Source organism: Aquila chrysaetos, chromosome 11 (genome assembly GCF_900496995.4).
Source record: "Aquila chrysaetos chrysaetos chromosome 11, bAquChr1.4, whole genome shotgun sequence".
Taxonomy (NCBI): Eukaryota; Metazoa; Chordata; class Aves; order Accipitriformes; family Accipitridae; genus Aquila; species Aquila chrysaetos.
The window spans coordinates 39,941,625-39,957,030 of record NC_044014.1 but is presented as its reverse complement, the minus strand read 5'-3'; the positions used below and the strand labels follow the sequence as shown (position 1 = coordinate 39,957,030).

Here is a 15,406-nt window from a genome sequence, read left to right as displayed (position 1 = left end):
GGTGTGATGAGGCTTCTTGCTTCCTTTGCGGTCTGTCCTTGTTGGCAGCATAAATTCTGGGGGCCGTGGGGGAGGTAAAGCAGACGGCGGGCTTGCAGCCTCCCCTCCCCGCAGGTACGCCCGGCGCTTGCACAAAACCACCCGGCGCTTGGTGCCCGACTCAGAAGTGCGGTTCCTGCTGTCGGAGAGCGGCAGTGGGAAGGGAGCAGCGATGGTGACGGCGGTGGCGTACCGGCTGGCGGAACAGCACCGGCTCATCGATGAGACGCTGGCCGAGTTCAAGCTCACCCACGAGCAGCTGCTGCAGGTGAAGAAGAGGATGAGGGCGGAGATGGAAGCGGGGCTGAAGAAGAAGACTCATGAGACTGCCAAAGTGAAAATGCTGCCCACCTTCGTCCGCAGCACGCCGGATGGGACAGGTAGAGGCATGCCCTCGCTGGACTGAGGGCACCGGCTCAGCTGAGGGGTGCCCAAAATGGGCTCCCAGCGGTGGGGTTTGGATTTGGTGGAGGGTGAGCAGATCTGGTGCAATGGAAGAGGAGCCTCCCGAGTGGGGCAGAGGAGGAAATCTCAGCCCTGAGCAGGGCAGCCTGCACTTGCCCTTGTGCTGGTTGCTGGCAGCCTGGCCCTATGTCCTTGCCCGAGGGTGCAAGCAAGCCGTGGCCTGGAGGGAGAAAATCACAGCTGGGCTCACAATCCAAACCCATCCGAACCCTGTTCGCAAGCCTGGGCAGTTCTTTGCGTTTCAGGGTGGCTGGCCAAATTTCTGCTTTCCCTCAGGGAACAGTTGTATGGGTCCTCTTTCCCTTATTGGTTTAAAACCAAACCAAACCAACAACCACAAAAAAAAAAGGGCTGGAATAATCAGAGCAGCATCTAAAATCCTCCTTTGATGAAGATCTACCCAACTGAGTTTCTAAGAGACTTTATATCAAAGTGCTTTCTGGGGAAAGCACTTTTTTAGGTTTTACTTACGGTTCTTTAAATATATACACATATTCTTTTACAGAGAACGGAGACTTTTTGGCACTTGACCTTGGAGGGACAAACTTTAGAGTTTTGCTGGTGAAAATCCGCAGCGGTAAAAGGAGAACAGTTGAGATGCACAACAAGATCTATGCCATTCCCATAGAGGTGATGCAGGGAACAGGAGAAGAGGTGAGTATTTGTGTTTCTCTTTTGCAGCACTACTGCTTTTTAAATACCTTTTTAACAGCGTGTAACATGTACAATTTCAAATGCATGACTTTTCTCTTTAAAGCTGTTTGATCACATTGTTACCTGCATTTCTGACTTCCTGGATTATATGGGGATAAAAGGCGCACGTCTTCCTCTAGGCTTCACGTTTTCCTTCCCTTGCAAGCAGACCAGTCTGGATGCTGTAAGTTCCGTAGTATCTTTTGAATCTGCTGTTGTGCTAATGCTAGGCCTGATTTCTCTGCCTTCATATCATCTACGTGACACTTACAGGGAGGTTGTACAAGGGGAGGGTTCATGCTCTGACCCTGACCAGTACAGCTGCTCCTATAAATAGTTCCTTTAAAGGGAGTAATGCAAATGCTGCTCAGCCCGTGGCTGTGACAGATAAGAGCATTTAAATTTTCCACAGTGGTGATATCCCTTTTTTAAGGTACCATGTTTTTTCCAGTCGTATAAACCTGCTGGACGGTGATACTTCCCTGCTTTTGCGAGCAGTAAGCAAAAGTCCATCCCTGCTGCCAGTGCCTGTTGCCCAGCTGATCTGGTCTCACTGGATGGAGCGGACGGACCAGGACCTGCTCGGCTATGTCACCCTAAGGGTGACAGTGTAGCCTGCAGCGTGTCCCTGCCAAGTGTACCCTTTTTCTTTTTGCTTTCATGTTTAACTCCTTCACTGCCACATACTTCCACCAGCTCTACCTGTGCAGCTGTTAATAGTTTCCTGTCTACTTAGCACTTTTTTGAAGAAAGGCATATGTTCTGTCACGCTTATTTTTTTGAGTTTGTTGTTTCTGTCACTCTTTTGAGTTTGTTGCATTGCTCTAGAAATTTGGAGACCAAGCATGATTAGTTGCTTAAGATGCAAATTCCACATATGTAAAGAGATACTCATTTTCATAGAGACTCTTCTGTGTAACCTCACGCTAAAGCAGTTGAAATATCAAGTGTACAGAATATCATTTGAGTCTTAGTGAAAATAAGATGAATATTCATATATAAGGAAGGAGGAAATAGGCAGTGATGTTAGGAGCAGCCTTCAAATGTCAAGCTCTAGAATGATGTCATCTTGCTGATGATAGGAGGCTTGGTCAAGCCAGGGAGACTTTGGAGTGTGACTGAGAGAGAAGACAGGTTGTTCAGCAAAACATAGCACCCATGTTGGTGAATACTGGAGAACCTCTTCCTTGAGCTGAGGGCCCCTATGAGTCTGTGTACTGACTGACCATAAATATTCATGGCCATTTGCTGGGACTGTGGGGTGAGAGCTGCAGTGTGCGATAACCTGTGGTCACCTGTGTGAAGCGTTGTGATTTTGTGCTTTTACGGGCTGGGGAGGTGGGCGCATGCAGGGAAGTAATCAGATAGAAATGCTTAGTGATTGTCCCTTGGAGGATTGTAGGATTTTGGGGGCAATCTGTAGTGCACCAGGAAACTTGATAACCTATTTTCTTTCTTTTTAGGGTATCCTTCTCAATTGGACAAAAGGTTTCAAAGCCACAGACTGTGAGGGAGAAGATGTGGTGTATTTGCTTAGAGAAGGAATTAAAAGAAGAGAGGTGATTTTTCTTTGGTTTTGTTTTCTTTTTCTCCTCCTACTTCTCCCTCCCCTTCAGATTTGACAGACCTCATGGGTCAGGATGGCTCCCTCTCGCAGGCTTTCTGTGCCTTGAGGACACGGGCTGTGTCTCCTGTCCTGCACAGAAGGCGTTTGCCTTGCAGCAGGTCCAGGTCCAGCAGCCTCTGATGCCATGTTGCTGTGCTGGTTCTGATGCTTACGTGTAGCCTGACCACCACGTAGGACAGTCTAGAGGGTACACAGTGGAAATGGGAGAGTTCAGCTGCCAAACTGAAATTGCTACTCAAAATGAGTTACACTGGGGATTTAGTTTCATTGCTTGTTTTTTTCCGCAGAGGCTTCTAACTTTCTAAATTTGGTAGAACTCACAAGGCTTCTGTCAAACCCTGTGGCAATTTTCACTGCATCACAGCATGAAGAAAGCAGGAGTTTTCAATATAGTGATTGTAGGAATGCACCTCAGTGCACCCTAAATGACAGTTTCCCCACCTCCCAACCCTTATCTTGAAAAAGCCTGAAGCAGCTTAGCCAAAACTTTCTAGGAAGGGAAGAAAAATAGCCTGAGGAGAGCATTATTCAGAGTTTTTATCAGCAAGTGAAAAGGAGGTCTTAAAAACCTTTGCTACTGCATTTGCTACTGCACTGCTGTAATACAGAATGGCAATAGCCCCCTACCATGTGCCTATATACAAGATCGGTACTTAGATAAACCCAAAGAGTACAGCCAGGAATACACTTTCTTCTGAAGACATAGTCTATCCTAAGTAGAGTATGCAAGGAGCCTTAGCTACCTGCTGGTAGATTAAGTTCCTATTTTTGCATGTGTAAAATCAGGCTGGTATTTTCAGTTGTTTGTTTCCAGTGTATTTTGACAGCTGTGTGCTCCTTTTGTGTCCCCTTTTGTGTGAGGGGTTGCCCCAAACCCAGAGTTCTCACTGTTGTATTTCTCTCTTCCCAAAGGAGTTTGACTTGGATGTGGTGGCTGTGGTGAATGATACGGTGGGGACAATGATGACTTGTGCTTATGAAGACCCAAACTGTGAAATCGGACTCATTGTGGGTATGTGCTAGAGCTGCTTTTTCTTTGGCACTTTTTTATTAAACAGCATGTCAACACATCTGTCTCTGTGCTCACGGAGACATCCCTGTGGTTAACTGAAAATATAGCTAGGGTGTCCAGGAGTGAAAGATTTTGAGATTAACAACTATCCCTTCAGAAGCAAGTTGCATGAAGTTGTTAAGAGCAAAATTCAACAGCCAGCTTAGTTCTGTCTACAGTCAGTTGAGATAAGCACAGGCTGTAATGCTGAACAAATCCTGCCTGTTTTATCTGGGAAAGGCACTGTGCTGCTTGTGAAGCAAGCAAACGTGGGCTCAGGTAGCCTCACCAGCTCCTGGAGTATCTGTTACTTTAGCCCATGAGAGTTTCCCTGCCGGGGTGTTCAGGTAGCCCACGGCTTCCCTCGAGCATGTGGTCTCTCAGAATAAACTTGTAAAGCACAGCCACAATTCCCGAATGGCATGTGATGGAAGGCTCTGATAGACAAAGTGCAGCGACTGATAGCTCCCTTCCCAGCAGCGAGACAGCTGAAATAATTCCACAGGCGACTGCCGATGCCTTTGCAAATGCCACGCTTGGGGTGCCTGAAGCATGGGGCGGTATGAATTCCCAAAGCTCTCCAGAGAAATGAGTTGTCGGTGGGAGAGAAGGGGACAAGGCACCTGCAAGCTGTAAGAACGCTTTCAGTTGTGAGGTGGCTTGTAGGAAAAAAAAAATGCCACCAATTTCTCCTCCAGACAGTTGGAAAATGTCCAGGATGAGTCAGCACAGTGCAGCGTGGGTAGGAAGCTGTGTCTGCGCAGCTCCGTCGGTGCCGTGTTTTCAGGGACAGAGTTCCCTGCAGGAAGGACAGCGTGTCCTTGGGGTGCTGAGAGCATCGTCTGAGGACCGTCTCCTGCAGCCCTGCCAGAAATGCTCTCCAGCCAGCGTGTCTGCATGCAGAGCAGGGGGTCGGAGGTGGCCTGGGTATATCTGGGATAATGAGAGCGAAAGCCCCGGGGGTCTGACAGCTCCCTCTGCCCTGCCCGAATTGCCTTGGCCAGGTTGATGGTGCTTGCTGAGGAACCTGCACGAGCTGGCAGTTGCCCTGCTCTCCCCAGTGCAGGGAGGTGGGTGAACTTCCCTGCTGTTGCTTGGCAGGGAAAAATATTCTTGCAAGGGTGAGTTCATGTCACGCTGGTGCCCTGTCTCTGCCTGGTGCCACCTCTCCCGCCCAGGAGAGCTGGTGCTTTGAGTCTTCACTGCTGAATACTTTGGAAACTGCCACTGATGAGACCAGGTCTCTGCTTTTCATCTGCTGGCAACAGGAGATCATCTAAAAGCCTGTCAGTCTAACAGCCTGTATTGAATAGGTATCCACATATTCAGGCAGCCCTTACTTAGCTCATTCTAGATGACGAGACTTGGCGTTGGGAGGTTGGCCAGTGCCGATGGTCCACAACTGGGTTTGGTCTGGTTTGGTCCTGCAAAGCTGGGTCTCGGTCTGCAAGCCCAGACTTTTCCCCCTCCGAGCCCATGCCGTGGCTCAGCTCTCCTGCAGCAGGCGAGTACTGTGGGAGGATCTATTTTTGCTCAGACTTTATTGATATAGTACCCTAAAAAAGATCGCAAAGGTCAGCAGAGACTTGCTGATATAATTGGTGTAGAATCTGTGATGCAGGTTTAAATGAGAGTTCAGAGGGCAATTTCAAGAAAACTTTTGCCCCAGGTAGCAGCAAAAGCTGCCTCTCTTTGCTAATAAAGCTTTGCTCCCTAAGGTCTCTGTGTACATGGAGCACTTTGTAGTTGCCATGCTCCTCAGGATCCCCTTTAAGCAGAATCAGATATGGCATCATTTCAACATGGAAGTAACTTTCTTGCTGGAGAAACTATTTAAGCAATTTGAATCAGCAAAAAGCAAGCAAGAACTAAAAAATACCCTGCAATTAGCTGGTAAAACCCTTGGGGTTTTCTTTGCCCCATGCCTTCAGAACTTGCTGAGGTTTTCAGTTCGGCAAATTTTCCCCCAAATTTTGTGGGTCCGTAGGCTTTGTGGAAGGTGGTTTCTAACTTCAAAATCCAGCTGGTTGCTTGCTGTGGTTTTGGGTTCAGAAGCACACGAGGGTTGGTGTGCCAAAAGTGCTGCACTGCTGCTCCTCCCTATAGCATGGGACCCTCAGCCCAGCTGGCCTGGGTGAGCCTCTCCTCTGAGCCACCCTGAGCGGTGCACTGCAGCACTGATATTCTCCTTCGATTTAGGATTATTGAAGATTGGGGTGGTTTTGTGACATTTCAAATGATGATTTTACTTCACCATTCAGAAAAAGCACTTTCAAGGTCCCCCAGAAGGTTTTGTCAGGGCTGTTGTGCTTGTTCTAGTGTCGTTTTGTTCCAAACAAAGAGTAATTTCAGTATTTTCTTCTTTCAGGAACCGGCAGCAATGCCTGTTACATGGAAGAGATGAGAAACATAGAGATGGTGGATGGTGAGCAAGGACGGATGTGCGTGAACACGGAGTGGGGAGCGTTCGGGGATAATGGATGCCTGGACGATATCAGGACAATATATGACAAAGCAGTTGATGACTATTCACTAAATGCTGGAAAGCAAAGGTACTGCAGGATAAATGGTGTGCTAAGTATAAGCCAGGCTGCCTTAAATGCTTTTAAGAGAGAATGGGATTTCTCCCAGTTGGAGAGGTTAAGAGTGGAAAACGACTGCAGCCCTGCTATCCTGTGGGATCTCCTCTTCTCTGCTTTTTCTGGTCGCTGCTTTTTTGCAGCTCATTTGCTGCCATGGGACTGCAGCAGGGTTTTTGGTGAGAACTTCAAGAGTCTTGAAATTACTGAGAGACCCTTTTTCTCATCCTGCGTTGTACTGAGGGGGTTAAGATGGCTTGTTGTTCTTTTGCTCTTGGTCTCAGTTTAATCTCTTTTAGCTGAACTCTGTTCGTAGAGGGCTCTGCCTCTAGAAATCCTCAGCCTAGACGAGCCAGCATGGTTGGAGCTTGGAGCTGCTGAGTCTGAAGCAGTCAGGAGCTTTCTAGCAGTTGCAGCCAGCTCTGACTTCAGACAATTTTCTGGATGAAATATGTCACGTTAGAGGACCTGCCTTTCTTGGCCCTGGAGGTTGGTCCCCTTTTGGGGGCCCAGCTCTTGTTTGGGCAAGTGCCTTCCTGTCCCCTTCAAGAAAGGGCTGACAAGGAGGTGTACCCAGCACCGATAAAACTGGGCTGAGACTGCTGCGTGCCCAGACTATGGTTTTTCATAATTTCTCTGCAGCAATGCTTTGATGCCAGGAGCTTTTAAAAAGATTTTGTGATTAGAGTAAATCTGCCTGAAAACCTGGAGGATGCAGACAAGTTGGCAGGTCCCTTGGGAAGCTCTTTAGAAGTTAGGGCACAAACAGACCCAGAGAGGCAGATGCTGAGCGAGCTTGATGCAGCGGCAGAGATGGTGTGGACCAAGCAGCCAAAGGCAGTAGCGGAGACTGCCAGAGGGAATAATTTATTCCAGAGAGAGTTAGGCACTCAAGAGGAAGGACACTTGCTGAGTACAAGCCTGAGAGAGCTCATAATACTAAATGGACTGCGTGGCCTGCTTCCAGCGGGGTGGCGTGCTGGGCTCTGCTCAATCCAGGGCAGAAACCCTGCTTTAGAGCTTCAGGAGGTGAAATAAAGGATGCATCACTCAATGCACTTTTCAAGAAATGGAAAAAGTGTTTAGTTCTCATTTGTAAGGGCACAGCTTACGGACCCCAAAATGCTCCATTCAAACCAGAATGATTTGGAAGAGGAAGGAGCGCAAAGCAGATTCCTGCCCTCCTCAGCACAAGGCTGCCCTGTACTTGTGCCGGGCATCGCTCATGGACCGCTCCTTGTCGTGTGCTGGGAAGAGGTCTGCAAGTGGAAGATATTCCCTCTCTCTAGCCTGGGGGCAGGCCTGCAAGTGGGAAACTCAGGTCCTGTCTGCAAAGTGGGGGACAAGGGGTTCAAGCCAGCTTGGTTCCTCGCTCTGGTTTTTGGACTACTGGAAACCAGGTGCTGGAATTAACTGAAAAGCATAAACCAACCGTGGACCCCCAGCTTGCTAGTTTACAGGTCAGCGATCCTGCGAACATGTCGGACATACTTTTTCACGTGTTTTATCTTTCACAGGTTTTGCAGCACAGGACTCCCTTAGAAACACTGCACTCGCAGTGACTGTACCTTGTGGTTTTCCTGTAATTTTCTGCAGGGAAGCCACTGAGCTTTTTCTGTGGAAGGTTTCAGCTGTGCTTCAAGAGGGCTCCCAAATGTTGTGCAGTGGAGACAAGTTTTCCCTGGGGTCCACTCAGGGCTGTCACTGGGGGATGCGTGGCAAATCTGGCTTTCATCTGGGCATTGTTCTGCTGTCTGGCAACAGGTTTTCATTCCTTCCATCTGGGAGAAGTACCAGCCGTCATTAACAACAGCCTGGCTGGGGGAGCATGGTAGTGAGGAATAGACGGAGTGTTTGTAGATGGGCTCACAAGGCTTCCCACTGAGTCTTCATGCTTTTTCTTGCCCAGTTTTTCTAGTAAATGGCCATTCTGTGTAAATCAGATTGCGTATTTCATGTCCCCAATGTGTGCAGGCAGGATACCTGGCTGATAACGCAGCTGCGATGCTGCCTTTGCAAATGTGGGCAGCGTCCCTCTGAGCTGTGCCGCTGTCTTTCATTGCAGGTACGAGAAAATGATCAGTGGGATGTACCTGGGGGAAATAGTCCGCAATATTTTGATTGACTTCACCAAACGGGGGTTCCTGTTCAGAGGCCAGATTTCAGAGACGCTGAAGACCAGACATATCTTTGAAACCAAGTTCCTTTCTCAGATTGAGAGGTAAGAGCACTGCATGGGAGGCTGTTTAGAGTGAAATGGTGTGGTAACGCTCATCTGGTGACACTGCTGGAGGGGAGGGACAGCTGGAGAGCTGTCTCTCTCCAGAGAGGTTGTGTGGTTCTCCAGAGGTAACTTTGGTTTCAGTAGGAGCCTGCGCATGTGCAGAAGGACTCTTACAACATCACCTGAATTTCTAGCAGTGCTCACTGCTAAATAATGGGAAGGGCTGTCAGGGATTCCCTTACTGTATCATTTCATTTGCTTGCTTGGAAATCAAGTCATTTTGCTGTGCCCCTTGTGTGCCTAGCTATAATTGTTGAACTGAAATAACACTAGCTGAATGAGCACTTTTTTACTGGATATTTTTGTGTCTCTGTTGCTCGGACTCTGTATTTTAAAGCAATCTCAAAGTCTGTTGAGTCTTTATGGGAGGAAAAACCCCAAGTTGGTCATGAAAAATATTTTCCTGAAATGCCCTTTGGTAAGATAAGAGAAGGGGAAGCAATGAAGAGCTGGACTTGGAGCCTCCCTTGCTGCCTGCGCCCCTCTCCTGCACTGCAGCATGGTGCTGGGGTGAATGAATTTGCATTCCCCGAGGTCTCTTGCGCTGGCAGGAAAGGCTGCTGCCTGCTGTGGGTGCACGGACGCTGGGTGCGTGTGGGTGGCAGCGGCTTGACTGAGGGAAACCTTTAATTTAACACTGTGCTCTTCTGCTTCTGCAGTGACAGGTTAGCCTTGCTGCAGGTGCGAGCCATCCTCCAGCAGCTGGGGCTCAACAGCACCTGCGATGACAGTATCATTGTCAAGACTGTGTGTGGAGCGGTGTCGAGGCGAGCAGCTCAGTTGTGCGGCGCTGGAATGGCTGCGGTTGTAGATAAAATTAGGGAGAACAGAGGATTAGAGCACCTGGAGATAACGGTTGGTGTGGATGGGACTCTGTACAAACTACATCCACAGTGAGTATTCACCGTCTCGGCGTTTTTTTGCTTGGGATCTGTAGCGCATTGCTTGTATATCCTTTCTCTTGATGCACCAAACTGGTCTCTCTTATTTGCTAGGGTAAGAGCCAGGGCAAAGAAGTCTTAATCAGGGGTGGTCAGGGCTTTCTGAAGGGCAACGAGAGGATCAAGAAGGACTTGTGAAGGATTCCTGGGGCAGTGACAAACTGAAGGGGACGCAGCTTGCCGAACAAGTTGGAAGCCGCACAGCAAGGGAGAGATCTCTTGCCTATGAAAAGGCAGTGACAGAGCAGTGCTGAAATGCTTGGTGCCTCTTCGGAGGATGTTTCTGTTCAGTGTGTAGAGGAGATGGGCTGCTGCGAAGCAATGGCAGGTGAGGGCAGGAGTCTAAAAGAGCTGGCGGCAGGAGGAGGAGAGGACTAGTGCCCATCTTTGGTGTGTATGGAGGGAGATGGGTGGGAAGGAGGCAACTGTACGTGGTCTCTTCTCTCCCCTTTGCTGTGGCGCTGGCAATCCGGGTTCACCCCATGCAGACAGAGAGGCAGGGGTAGGATGCAGGTGCTTTTTTCCCTTAACTCCCACTGCTCCCAGTCTTCAAATCCACCCTAGTTTCCAGCGTTTTAGTTCTTTCCCCGGCGAGAGGGGGAGCACCGCAAAGGCCTGTGGCAGTGCTACGCTCTGCAGGTGCTGCGGGACCTCCCTCACCCACTGCCGTTGTTTCCTTTCACAGCTTTTCAAGGATCATGCACCAAACAGTCAAAGACCTGGCACCCAACTGCGACGTGACCTTCCTGCTGTCAGAGGACGGCAGCGGGAAAGGGGCAGCGCTCATCACAGCGGTGGGATGCAGGCTTCGTGATGCCGAGCAGAACTGAACTCCACAATCCTAGCCCCGATTCTGTCTTGTGAGCACTTTCTCATAAAGCAGCGACTGCATAGTCAGAACTGGTAAAAACCCAGAACTCACTGCTTTATCGGGGAAAAAAAAACAAAAACCAACTAATGACATAAAAATTAGGATACAAGATAGAATGTGTGCTGTTAATAATATCTCCTGTTTCTGGACCCCAATCTGCATGTTTCTTATTCACCTTGTTGGTACCTTCCCCATCTGTAGGTCATGGAAAAATCAGTCTATAATTTCTGCAGCTGTCAAAAATCAGTTGTTGTCTGAGATGAAATTGCCCCCAAGTGATGTGCGTTGAGAGCTACCGTTGCATCGTACCAAATGTGTTCTTTGCAGCATCCTGTTAAGCGCACTGCCAGCACGCTGACCACCAGACCTGGGTGTTGATGCTTTTAGTGAAGGAGAAGCAACAGTTCCCTCCTGCATATCTACCTGCTGTTGTTTCGTCTAAAGCGATTGTGAAAACATTATGGTGTGTCAGCACTGTGCACGCACGTAACTCTATAGTGGGACTTGACAATGCGACTTACTTGCTTCCTTGATGCCTGTTTTGTCATGGTAAAAGTAAACGCCCTTGTCCCACAGATCTGGTTCCACTGGTATTTCCCATTGCTTCTGTGAATAGTGTTGTGTTACTGGGCGAAATCCGTCACGTTTCAGCAAGAAATCCCTAAAGAGTAAAACAAAGTGGTTGGTGATTGGGGTAATCCAAATCTCCAGACCCGGGAAATCGGTAGATTTATGGTCCCTCCATGGGCTGTGCATCGGTAGATTTATGGTCCCGCCACGGGCTGTGCTGTATTCTTCTGTTTAAGAGTTCTTATAAAAAATATTTTCTATCTCTTCTTGTTAGTCTAGATCAGAGCACTGCAGCTGCCCTTCTACTGAATCTGCAGCTGGACAGTGTCACTCGGATGTGTATACTTCCGTCTTTCGCCTTAAATGGGTATTTGCTTCCATACAAAGCTTTAATCTTTAATACTCAGCCACTCAAAACACAAACACTCAGCTAGAGTTAGTGATCAGAAAGGAATACGAGGGTTTGATTTTGATCTTGCCTTTGAGGCCCCGGGTGCATAAACTAAACAGACCACAAAGCCAAAATCGGACCCAGCTTATTCCAAGGACTAAAGCAACAGCGAAGATCATATACACTCGGTGTATCCTGTTCTCTGTCGAGTCGATGCCATTATTATATTTGCATACCAGTTGCATTACTTAAATTGAGAAGCAGTTAGGAAGGCAAACGCTGAATAACATTTGCAAGTCACACCAGTTTCTGCGAAGAGGGAGACCACACAGTAGTCCTTAATTCCCGCTCTTCTACCAAAAATGAATTTGAGATGTCCGCATGGTTTTCCCTGCTGCCTTTTCCCGCAGAAAGTAGATGGAAATTTGCAGGCTACTCCTTTTTGTCCTCGTTCCACTCCCCTAAGATTTGGATTGCCCTACCTATCGATAACATTTCAATATGCATTATGGTGCACTGTGAGTGAATGTTGTAAAGTAACATGTGAGTCACAAACAGTCATTGCAGCTTTAAGTGTGTGTCTACCTGAAAAATTGCATGCCTAACTGGTTTTGCAAAGGTAGAGAGTCTTTTTACTTTGCACACTAGTAGCTCTGATACTAGTGTTACGTGATACTTGTGAAAATATTAAACTTTTTTGATGTGCGTTAACTGGTGTTTAGTGGTTCTTTCTGGAAGAGGTGCTGTTGGCTGGTGGCTTAGTGCTTTGGGAAGAGCTATTGTGTAGGGAGAGCTGCAACCTAATCCCAGTGGTGCCTGCGTTTTGTGTGTGTGTTTTTATTCCCGGGCATTCGGGGTCAGATTCAAACAGGGTGGATTTCACCCAGGTCCCCATGCCTCGTGTTTCCTAATGTAGTTCAGCAGAGGCACAGAGCTGACAACGCCCAAATCTTAGGGGCCATGTAGCTTGTCCGGGTGCATCTGCAGTGCAGGAAAACCTCAGCCCACTGCACCAAAGCCAACGTGATTATATTAGGCTTTGCCAGATACGCAGTGACGGATACATTACAGTCGCTTTGTCCCTACAGAAGTCTGATGCCTGTCAGAGTCCGTAAGCTCCTTGTGTGCATAGGGTTAACGTTTGCAGAAGCACAGTGTCAGGGGCTCGTACACCGCTGGTTTGCAGGTCCTGTGTTGGAGTTGTACACGAAAGCCCCTTTTGCTTACGCTAAAGTTGTCCTTCTCCAATAACCCATTTTACGTTACAGCCTGAATAGTCTCTGACACCCTTGATGTGCAGCTATGACCCCAAATGGGAGACAGAAGAAGGTGAGAAACTTTTTGGGCACAGGGGACACATTGCATTTTAATTGCTTGAAGATTTGCAAGTCTTATGCCTGCCATGGGCAGTGCTGTAGGGGTGGTGTGAGCTGTGCCTGGGGACCTGGGTTTGGAGCTCTTCAGCATCTGAGGGCTAGGCTAGGCTCAGTGCAGGATAGAGGATGAATGAGAAGTGGAAGTTAAACTTGGTCTCAGGGTGACTGTGAATTTTGGAGATGCTGGCATAGGTCGCTTTGTTTATTGGATCCAGCTCATAACAAATAGGGAGTGAGTTTGTGTTTCTAACAGCGCAACTTTTCCTACTGTGGACCATAGGTGATGTACTTGATAAGACACGGCAGTTCTTTTCCAAAGGGAGACCTGGTGGGATTTCCATTTCCAGACTACTTCTTACCCCTAGGAAACTGTTCCAAGTGAATCACAAGCTATAACTGTCGGAAGAAATGTCTCCAATGTTATCCAAGCAATGACTGAGATGTCTTACTTAAAGCTTTTAGGCTTGGTGAATAAAATCATAGTCCTCTTAATTGTTAAGCTGTAATTACTGCAATATGAACACAAAAATCTTATATTTCCTGGGGAAAAGACCATTTGCATACCACTGTTGTAACGTCATCCGCTCCTTACTCCTCTGGGGGTTCTCTCAGAAGCCTTTTGAATGGGTTTTAAAACAAGCAGACTTTGTTTTGTTTTGTTTTGTTTTCTTAAGAAAATAGCAGAAGGCAAAATAAAGTGTTTCTGAACTTCTGAACCCCGTTCTGTGCTTTTTGTTCGTTCCTTTGCCATAAAAATGAGATGCTTCAAATGTTTTTCTTAACTGACTGCAGGGACTGCGTTGCTGCTTAGGAGCACAAATAACTGTACGGAGGAGGGATTTAACGCTGACCCGGAGATGTTTTACTGCTGCGTGGTATTTAATCATGTCTATATTTATATGAGGAATTGCATGTATTTACCATGGAGCATGGTGTTCCTGTTACCTCATATATCACAGGAAATCATGTAGTCTGCCTTGGCATGCCTTTTCTTCCAGTATCTAACAAGGGCTCAGAGCTTCTCCGCTTTCTTAACTGTTGCTGTTTCTAGCGGAGAAACTTCTCAGCATCTGCAGTGTGAGCCCTTCAGGGCACCGGGAGTTTTGCTTGCACCCTGAAGAAATCATCCTCTGCTTTCTGCACCCAGACGAGGGAGAGATGCCTTGAGCTGTCAGAAAATGTCGGTGCCTGTCAGGGACTGCACAGGGGAGATGCCGCCAGCACGTGCGTGACTCTTGGGCATCTGAAATAGGCTCTGACTGGCTGTTAAGATGTGATGGAAGATGGGATGCTCAAGATAGGCCTGTTTGGTCTAAAAAGATCCGCATTAGAAAGCTGCAGCATTTAAAGGGTTTAAAGCCCTTACAATCACATCGGCTGGGCATGGGAGAGGTACAGCTTATGTATATGAAATAGTGAACTCTGTGTGTAGGTGTCCTTCAGTTCCTCGGAGCAAGAGCCTGCAACCTCTAGTCTGATCCCAGAGATGTTTGCCTTGCAGAGCGTCCCTCCCAAATTGTTTTGATTCCCTTCAGAAGAAAGACCTGGTGGTGGTTGTCTGTAACTAAAGGCCTCTTACTGCTCTCCCTCTGTCCTGCGCGCACCCCAGCAGTGCGGTCTCGGGAACAGCGGGCTGGCCAGTTAAGAGGGCTGGACGGATAACATCGAGGCGAGAAACTACCTGCTGGAATGATTCAAAAGAATGAACTTTTTAAGAAGGGCATATAGCCCTGTGCTCTGTTGTCCCATTAGCGAGACAAGTTTGTTGGGCCTCTGTGTAACATAATTGTTCTCCACAGCAGCCAGAGAGGTGAAGAAGATTAAGTGGAGAAGGAAGATATATCTGCTGGTTCCTGTATTGAAACAGACTTGGGAAAATCATGTCCCTGAGCGCTCTTTCAGTTCAAGCCACGAGTCTTTTCTCTGAATTTACTGCAGAACTTAAGTCTGGCAACACTTTGTAGTTTTGCTTTCACAGAGAAAAGGGGAATGTTTCAAATAACTGGATTTGTTGACAGTGTAGGAGCTTTTCATATGCTAAGGTATGGCTCTGTGATATTATATACAAACCTGTCACGAAAGGTGATTGTGAGGTGCTACTTACCACACCAGTATTAAATGCTGTATTACTTTTATACAATGTTTATATTTCAGCTTCTCCTGTTGTGCATGCCTGCACATAATGCCTCAGGCTTTGAAGATGACATATTTCAGCCTTTATTTTCATATCTGAGAAGAGAAGAACAGTGATGATAAATATGGGGTAAGTCTGGAAAGGGAAGATGAAGGGACTATTTGGGAAAAGACAGCAATGGGTCAGACTGTGGTTAAGACCAAGAGGAGGTAAAGGAGGTGGATTCAGATTGGATCCATGAGCCCTGACCAAGCCAGTGAGCATCCCACACCTGGCTACTGACTTTTCAGAGCGCCTCGCTCTCCAAATTAGGCACCACAATTAACTATGTGAAGTTGGAGGAATCGCTTGGGCGCAGTTTAATAGGAAAATGACATCGTATTTT

At 47.7% G+C, this 15,406-nt stretch overlaps 1 protein-coding gene across 2 annotated transcripts in view; it reads left to right on the top strand.

Annotated features, from left to right (window-relative positions):
• Window positions 1-13,603, top strand: part of LOC115348109 (hexokinase-1) — a 50,308-nt gene extending 36,705 nt beyond the window's left edge. For both annotated transcript variants that reach the window (XM_030030173.2, XM_030030174.1), the window contains 9 exons: window positions 115-419; window positions 1,010-1,158; window positions 1,262-1,381; window positions 2,661-2,756; window positions 3,737-3,836; window positions 6,244-6,427; window positions 8,520-8,675; window positions 9,398-9,631; window positions 10,365-13,603. In XM_030030173.2, the coding sequence (XP_029886033.1) occupies window positions 115-419; window positions 1,010-1,158; window positions 1,262-1,381; window positions 2,661-2,756; window positions 3,737-3,836; window positions 6,244-6,427; window positions 8,520-8,675; window positions 9,398-9,631; window positions 10,365-10,509 (1,489 nt within the window). In that variant the 3' untranslated portion in view covers window positions 10,510-13,603. The remainder of the gene's footprint in view (window positions 1-114; window positions 420-1,009; window positions 1,159-1,261; window positions 1,382-2,660; window positions 2,757-3,736; window positions 3,837-6,243; window positions 6,428-8,519; window positions 8,676-9,397; window positions 9,632-10,364) is intronic.
• Window positions 13,604-15,406: the final 1,803 nt, after the last annotated feature.